The sequence below is a fragment of the Euleptes europaea genome, chromosome 1 (assembly GCF_029931775.1).
Source record: "Euleptes europaea isolate rEulEur1 chromosome 1, rEulEur1.hap1, whole genome shotgun sequence".
NCBI classification, from domain to species: domain Eukaryota; kingdom Metazoa; phylum Chordata; class Lepidosauria; order Squamata; family Sphaerodactylidae; genus Euleptes; species Euleptes europaea.
This window is the reverse complement of record NC_079312.1, coordinates 35,036,049-35,043,734: the sequence shown is the minus strand read 5'-3', so window position 1 is coordinate 35,043,734 and position 7,686 is coordinate 35,036,049. Positions and strand designations below refer to the sequence as shown.

Sequence of the window (7,686 nt, the reverse complement as noted above, 5' to 3'; positions counted from 1 at the left end):
AGGGTCTTTCACATCACCTCCTTGCCTGGTTCCTTTAAGTGGAGATGTCAGGATTTGAACTTGGGACCTTCTGCGTGCCACGCAGAGGCTCTACCACTGAGCCACGGCCCCTCCCCAAAGAGGGAGCCTGTGCCCAAAGAGGGTCAGAGCAGAGGGGCCAAAAAGGCAGGGCTCCGATCGCCGCTCCTCCCCCCCCAAAAAAAACCCCACCAGCAGTGAGCTCCAGAGCTGGGGTGGGGTTGTGCTGGGCTCCTCCCGGAGCGGGGCTTGTTGTGCTTCGCAGGTGAAATCGCGTGTCTGCAAACAGCCCCCTCCCCCAAAGAAAAGAAAAGACATGGAGGCTGCGCGCTCCCGGCCTTTTATGAAGCGCCGCACACAAAAAAAAGAGGCATTCCTCCGAAGTTGGTTTAAAAAGAGCTGCTGGGGGGGGGGGTTGAGAGGGAGAAGGAGGGAGGGGAGAGAGAGACGCTTTTCATGCTTTGCTCTGCCTTTGGCGACCATAGAAGCCGCCCTTCGCAACCCTCCTCTCTCCCCGCCCCCAAATAATCCCCCTTCTTTAGTTTAGAAATAGACAAAATCAGGTGCCACGCAGCGCTATAGTGTCCTGGCCATTGAATGGGGCCGGGGCCAGCTCTCCAGAGCCCGGAGGGGAGGGGGGCGAACCCAGAAAGCCCTGGAGAGCTCTGCCCGGTCCGATCTGCCCCCACCCAAATCCAGGTGGGAACTAAACAACCTCCCCCGCCCCCGACCCGACCCGTGCAAGTCTCGGGCATCTGGCAATCGGACGGTCGCATTGTTCTCTCCCACCCCTGAAATTCTTCTCGTCGTTTGTTCGGTGCAAACATCCAGCCCGGAAAAATAGAAACCCCCAAGTTACTGTCTCCCCACCCCACCCCACCCCGATTTTAAAGAAAAATCGTATGCATGGGAGATTTTGCCTTCGATTTGCCGCTCTCTAGATGCACATTTTGCCCATCCATGCTCAACAATAAGCCCCCCATGCAGAGTTTTGAGAATTCGCATGGGGAAAATGTGCATCTAAACAGTGGCAAATCCAAGGCAAAACCCTCCCGTGCATAAAACTGTTTCGTTTCTACAAAAACCGGAGAAAGTGGACCCCCCAGCTCCAGAAGAAAACTCCTCTCAGCTATTCTTTTCGTGTTTCTGTGTTGCGCGGACCCGGCCGACACTTAGGCGTTTGGGCGCGAGCGCACGACTCCGTTTAATTCGCATTAAGGCCGGGATCTAATTAATGGACGGGGTCGTTCATTTATGCGCGCTCGGGGGGGGGGAGGGCGGATCGTTCGCAAACTGTCACTCGATCTTCCCAGCTCGCTCTTTTTAGGGCCAGGGGATCCGATCGCCGACGGGGTGTCTCCAACGGACGCCCCCCCCCTCCGAACCTCCATTAAAATAGTTCTTATCCTCGTACCCTCCCCTCTCTCCTCTCCACCCCCCCTTTAAATAAACGCGGCTCCTCTCCCTAGCTCCTTCTCAGTGGCTTTTCTAACTGCGCCCTTGCTTTTGCACCCAACTCGCGAATCGCACTTCCCTCCTTAATTTGCCACATGCGAAGCGGCTTCTCCGCGTTTGCAAGCTGCTCCCCCCCCCCTCCATCCCCACTCCCCCTTGCAAGAAATCGAGCGTGTGCCTTAAACGGGAAAGGAGGGGGGTCCTTTCTTCTGTTCCCCCTCAAGAAACAAGAGGCAGCCACACAAAAAAATATCAGCCCGGGACCTGAACTGAAGCACTGTTTGGCTGGGGAAAGCAATCCTCTCCCCCCTCCCTCCCCCCCTCCACGGTGGCCAAAACCCCATGTCATTCTGCTGCAAGTGACTTCATGTGATGTCAGCTTTAAATGCAAGCGACAGCGATCTGACGCTCGGGAAGATGTTGGCTCTCCCCGGCTGACTGTGTGGCCGCCGCACTGCCGGGGCTCGGATGCGTCTCTCGGCGTCGGGCAAAGGTAATTTATCCCCGGCCGGGCTCTCTTCACCCCCCCCCCGCCTCCCCGCCCACCAGAACACCGTGGGGGGCCGAGAGTAAGAGGGGGTGGGGTGGTTGGGGGCGCCCCCTCCCCGCCTTTTCTCCTCCCCCCCCACACCCCGGCCGGGCCCACTCCGGCAGGTCTTGCGCGGAGTTTGCCCGCGACTTTTTCCGCCACGCTGTGCGTAATGAGCAGCCGCCGGCTCTCCATGCGCGCAGTTGCGCGTCGCCTGTGTTCATTTGAATGTAAATGGGGGAGGAGATGCCGGGCTTGGGGGGGGGGGAGGGAGAGAGAAAGAGGGAGAGGTGCTTATTAAATTGGTTTGTCTCTTGGCTTTTCTGGAAGGCTGAGCCGGAGGACCGAGCAGCGCCCCACTCCCTTCGAACCCCTTTATTTATTTTCCTTTTTTGAAAAACCGTGTACGCGTTTTGTCGTCGTTCCCATGTAATCGGGTTTGGCGTTGTGGGTTGCTGTTTTGTTTTAATGGGCGAGGTCTGGCTGCTCATCTCAAGTCTGGGTGTCTTTTCTGCCTCCCGTCCCCTCCCCGCCGCAGAGATGGCCTCGACGGCGTCGCTGGAGACCGTCATGCCTTCGCCCTGCGTCCGCAGCGGAGCCGCCAACCCGGCCAAGGCGCTGGCCTTCTCCATCGAGCGCATCATGGCCAAGGGCTCCGAGCCGGCCCAGCCCTACAAGCCCGCCGCCGCCGCCGCCGCCGCCTTCGAGGCGAGGCGCGCCGACTCGCCCCACAAGAAGCTGCTGGGCCTCTGCTCGCCCATCCCCTGCGTGATCCCCATCCAGCCCCTGGCCGGCTACGAGGCGCCCTCCAAGGCGCTGCTCAGCTACTCGGAGCTCTGGAAGAGCAGCCTGCGGCATTGCTCGACGGCGGCGGCGGCGGCCTTCTGCAAAGCCAGCTGCGGCGTCTGCTGCAAGGGGGGCGAGGGGCTGCCGCCGCTGGCCCCGGCCGGCCCGGCCCGGGTGATCAAGCCGCAGGCGCTGGCCGTGCCGCCCAACGGCGCAGGCCTCTACTACTTCAACTACCTGGAGTCGGCCGCCTACTCGCCGTCGGAGCTGCTGCCCGGCCAGCTCTTCCCCTCGGGCCTGCTGCACTCGCCCGGCCCGGCCGCCGCCGCCGCCGCCCTGGCGGCTCACCAGAAGCTCCTCCTGCTGGAGAACGCCAAGCTGGCCGGCCTGGCCGCCCCGCCGTCGGACAAGTTCCCCAACGCCCAGTTCCCGCACAAGGAGCGGCTGCCCGGCCAGCTGGACCAGGTCATGAAGGAGAACTCGGCCCTGGCCGCCGACCGCAGCGCCGCCGCCGCCGCCAAGGGCCACCACCACCACCCCAAGCTGGGCGCCTCCGCCGGCGGGGGCGCCTCGGCCGACGGCAAGCCCAAGAACTTCACCTGCGAAGTGTGCGGCAAGGTAGGCAGAGGCACAGGGGGCGGGGGGACGCACTAGAGGATGCGCCGGCTTGGCCCCAGCTGGATCGCAGGCAGAGGGGAGCGGGACGTCCTCTCTTCCCCACCCCACTCCCGTAAAAGTTGGACGGGTTTCTAACTCCCCGCCGGGACGCCCGGGGGCGGCGGGAGGGGTTCCCCCGGTACCTGCATCGGCGCGATGCTTGGAGGCGCCGTTCGTATGATCCCGGTGCAATCCGAAACGGAGCGATGCGCTTCTAAATCGGTGGGCTTTTTGCTTCGGACGGCCCTCCTCCCTGGTTGAAGAAGGGGAGCGGAGAGAAAGGCTTTCCAAGGAGGTCCGGGACAGATCTTGGAACTGGACCAGTGACCCCTAGGCCGCCGCTGCAATGGGAATCGCCTGGCGGAGGGGCAGCCGGAGCCATCTGGGGAAAGGGTGAACAGTGCAAAGCGCCCGGCATTTAGCACGGTCCGTCCAGCACTTAAGGAACCCGCTTCTCGGGTAGGAAAAGAAGGCGGCTGGAAACAAAGCCAATAAACCGGCGCCCGGCCGAGTAGGATTAGAATCCAGGTCCCTCTGCGCCACTGCGGTTTTTCCAGAACGAAATCTCCCTTCTCTCCCGTCGGGTCCCCGCTCAGCCGTCCCCCCGGGGGCTCCTGGAAGGAGATTCGGGAGGGAGCCGGGTTTCCCGGACCTGAAAGAGACGCCGGCCTTGTGTTTCCTCGCAGGTGTTCAATGCCCATTATAACCTGACCCGCCACATGCCGGTTCACACGGGCGCCAGGCCCTTCGTTTGCAAAGTCTGCGGGAAAGGCTTCCGCCAGGCCAGCACCCTCTGTAGGCACAAAATCATCCACACACAGGTAGGCCGCCTTTCCAGCTTCCCATCGGGGGGGGGTCTTTTGCTTCCCCCCCCCCCTCCAAAAGAAGAGCGGCACGCCGGCGCTTTCTGGGCTCTGGCCTGGAAGGCGAAGGCCGGAGGGGGGGAGAGAGAAAGTTTGCTACCGGCTCTTTTCCCCCCTCCCCAGTCTTTAAAAATTTCTCTTCCCCCCCCCTCGCAATAGGAAAAACCTCACAAGTGCAACCAGTGCGGGAAAGCTTTCAATAGAAGTTCCACGTTAAACACCCACATTAGGATCCACGCGGGCTACAAACCTTTCGTGTGTGAATTTTGCGGCAAAGGATTTCATCAAAAAGGTATCTCGTTTTTACAAACATTTTATGTGGTTGGTCTTCTGCCCTCGCATGGGAAAGTTTAGGCCACTTATGCACGGGAGGTTCTGCCTTGGATTTGCCGCTTTCTAGATGCACATTTCCCCCATCTGAATTGTCAAAACTCTGCATGGATGAGTTTTGAGAATTCGGATGGGGAAAATGGGCCTCGAAAGAGTGGCAAATCCAAAGCAAAACTTCCCATGTGTAAATGACCTTAGAGGGCTATTTTGGTTTGTTTTGTTAAACTTTTGATCGATTCCTCCCCTACTTCCCCTCTTGGGAGGGGGTCAGTTTTTATTTGCGTCGTGTATTTTTTTTTGGGGGGGGGGGAAACAGAAAAAAAATTATTTACGAAAAACAAAAAAAATCTACGGCTGGAAGGGAAACCCTTTCCCACGGCTTTGAATTGAAGCGGGCTGGTCGGTTTCGGCTCCCGGCTGCGCCGAGGGCTTCGGAGGGAAGGCTGCGGAGGGAAGCAAGGGATTTTCCCGCCTTGCCTGGGAGGGGCGGCGGGTTTCCAAGGCTGCCGGTCGGAGATCCCTTCTGCTCGTCCCTCCAAATGCCCGTCGGGTGTGCGTGTGTGTTGGGGGGGGGTCTTGCCTTGAGGCGGCCACGAAAGAGAGCCGACGCCGGAGCCGTCGTTGGGCATTAGCGGCGGCGACGCGAGACGCCGTCTCCGGGCACGATCCGGGCAAACCGAAAGCAGCCGCCCGCGTCGGGCTCCGCCTGTGGAAGGGACGCGGGGCCGGTCGCTTTAGAGCACCGCTTCCCCCCCCCCCGCCCCATTACTTTTTAAAAAAAACCTCGACGGTGGGAGAAATCGCGTTTGCTAAAGAGCTGGAAGCCTTTTAGCCCATTTCTGCAGGGGAGGTTTTGCATCGGATTTGCCACTCTCTAGATGCACTTTTTCCCCCCCATCCAAATTCTCAAAACTATTCCTGGAAGGTTTTTGCCTTGGATTCGCCACTCTATAGATGCACCTCCCCCCCCCCTTCGAATTCTCAAAACTCTGCATGGGGGGGCTTATTGTTGAGTTTTGAGAATAAGGATGGGGGGAAAGGTGCATCTATAGAGTGGCAAATTCAAGGCAAATCCTCCCGTGCATGAATGGCAGGGTTTTGAGAATTCGGATGGGGAAAAACGTGCATCCAGAGAGCGGTAAATCCAACGCAAAACTCCCCATGCATAAATGGCCTAGTAGTCACCCCATGGGTCAGGAATGACCCGGAGCTTGCACAGGGGACCTTTACCTTTACCTTTAGAGTGACTTTGGACCGAGTCAGAAACGTCAACCCCAAGGCGTTTAGCCTTGAGCCGCGTCCTCGTCCCTCCGCTTCCCCCCTTCTCCTTCTGGCCCTTAATCCCGGTTCTCCCATTTGCTCCGGGTCAGGACGCTGACCCGGCCCGGCAGGGGGGCAGGGGGGCCGGGGGGCCCTTGACGCCGAGCGAGTTTGACAACTTCTGGACGGTCCCTTGGCGGGACACTTCCTTAATGAAGGCTGGCGACGGAGGCCGCCCGGCTCCCGCGGGAAATGAGCCTCCCCTCCTAGCAGGGGAAAGAAACGAAATAATAAGGAAGGAAGCAGGGGAGGGGCTGTGGCGCAGTGGCAGAGCATCTGCTTGGCATGCAGAAGGCCCCAGGTTCAATGCCAAGCATCTCCAGTTAAAGGGACCGGGCAAGTAGGTGATATGAAAGACCCCTGCCTGAGACCCTGGAGAGCCGCTGCCGGTCTGAGTAGACAATACTGACCTGGATGGACCGAGAGTCTGATTCAGTATAAGGCAGCATCATGTGTTCATAGGGAGAGGCCTAGATCTGGGGAGGGGGGCCACAGGGGAGGCGGGGGGGCACCACCCCACCACCACCCTTCTTGGCACTAACCTCCCGCTTTCTCCGTCCCCGGGTCAGGGAACTACAAGAACCACAAGCTGACCCACAGCGGCGAGAAGCAGTACAAGTGCACCATCTGCAACAAAGCCTTCCACCAGATCTACAACCTGACCTTCCACATGCACACGCACAACGACAAGAAGCCCTTCACCTGCGGCACCTGCGGCAAAGGCTTCTGCCGGAACTTTGACCTGAAGAAGCACGTGCGGAAGCTCCACGACCCCGCCGCGCCCGCCGCTGCCCCCAAGGAGCTCCCGCGGACCGGGCAGAGCTAGGGAGGGGAGAGAGAAACAACAACAACCCCCCTCCCCCAATCCGGACACTCTTCTTCACTCGCGAACAAATCGGAAGAGCCGACCGCCTTTCCCCGTTGTACATATAAAGACAGAGCTCTAAATATAAATTAAATATCTATATCGAAGAGGACTTATTTACAGCGCCGTCGCTGCGGATTCAAGATCGGCGCGGGTCTGCACGGAAGCCTCCGTTGCTCCCACGGGCCTCCGGGCGTGTAAGAAGCACGCCTTCTGTACATGTGTAGAATGTGCCTGTATATACGCGTGTAAATTTAAATTTTAAATGTACACCAGGATAAGGAATATATCATCTACGAGGCGATTAAACAAGTCGTTTGATAGGAGTCTTCTTTCCCGCTCCCCCCAACTTCATCGATCTCTATCTAGAGAGGTTGTTCCAATTAGATGATGATGAGAATAATAATAATTAGTCATAAGAATTTTAAATAGAGGCGGCTGCAGGGCGATGCTTTCGTCCCCTGCCCGATCGGACGGAGATTTCTCCTGGCAAGCCCCATCGATTTGATAAAGTCGATTTTATAAAGTCGTCGGGCCCGCGAATGCGATTCGAAGCGGAAACCGGACCGGCGGCGCCTGGGGAGCAGAGGGGCGCAACGAATTAAAAGTCAGGGGCCATTGAGGCACGGGAGGTTTGGCTTTGGATAGGTCGCTCTCTCGATGCACGTTTTCCCCACCCGAATGCTCAAAACTCAACAAGAAGCCCACCCCCCCCTTGAGAATTTGGATGGGGAAAATGTGCGTCGAGAGAAAGGCGAAGCCAAGGCAACGTTTTGCGTGCATCAATGGGTGCGTTATAGGTTGCCTCGAACGGGGGTGGGGGGCGCTCCTCATTGCAAATGTTGGGGGAGGGGGTTGTCCTG

At 58.8% G+C, this 7,686-nt stretch overlaps 1 protein-coding gene across 1 annotated transcript; it reads left to right on the top strand.

Moving 5' to 3' along the window:
- The first annotated feature begins 2,525 nt into the window (after positions 1-2,525).
- On the top strand, positions 2,526-6,784 carry FEZF2 (FEZ family zinc finger 2). The gene is made up of 4 exons (XM_056862731.1): positions 2,526-3,406; positions 4,132-4,266; positions 4,468-4,600; positions 6,528-6,784. Exons 1-4 carry the CDS (start codon positions 2,543-2,545, stop codon positions 6,782-6,784), a joined length of 1,389 nt encoding a protein of 462 aa, XP_056718709.1. The 5' UTR covers positions 2,526-2,542.
- Positions 6,785-7,686: the final 902 nt, after the last annotated feature.

Excerpts from the sequence above, each read along its gene's own strand:
- FEZF2 (XM_056862731.1), top strand. The coding sequence starts at position 2,543 with ATGGCCTCGACGGCGTCGCTGGAGACCGTCATGCCTTCGCCCTGCGTC. Across the intron at positions 4,267-4,467 it reads ACAAAATCATCCACACACAG|GAAAAACCTCACAAGTGCAA; the intron begins GTAGGCCGCCTT and ends CCCTCGCAATAG. Across the intron at positions 4,601-6,527 it reads CAAAGGATTTCATCAAAAAG|GGAACTACAAGAACCACAAG; the intron begins GTATCTCGTTTT and ends TCCCCGGGTCAG.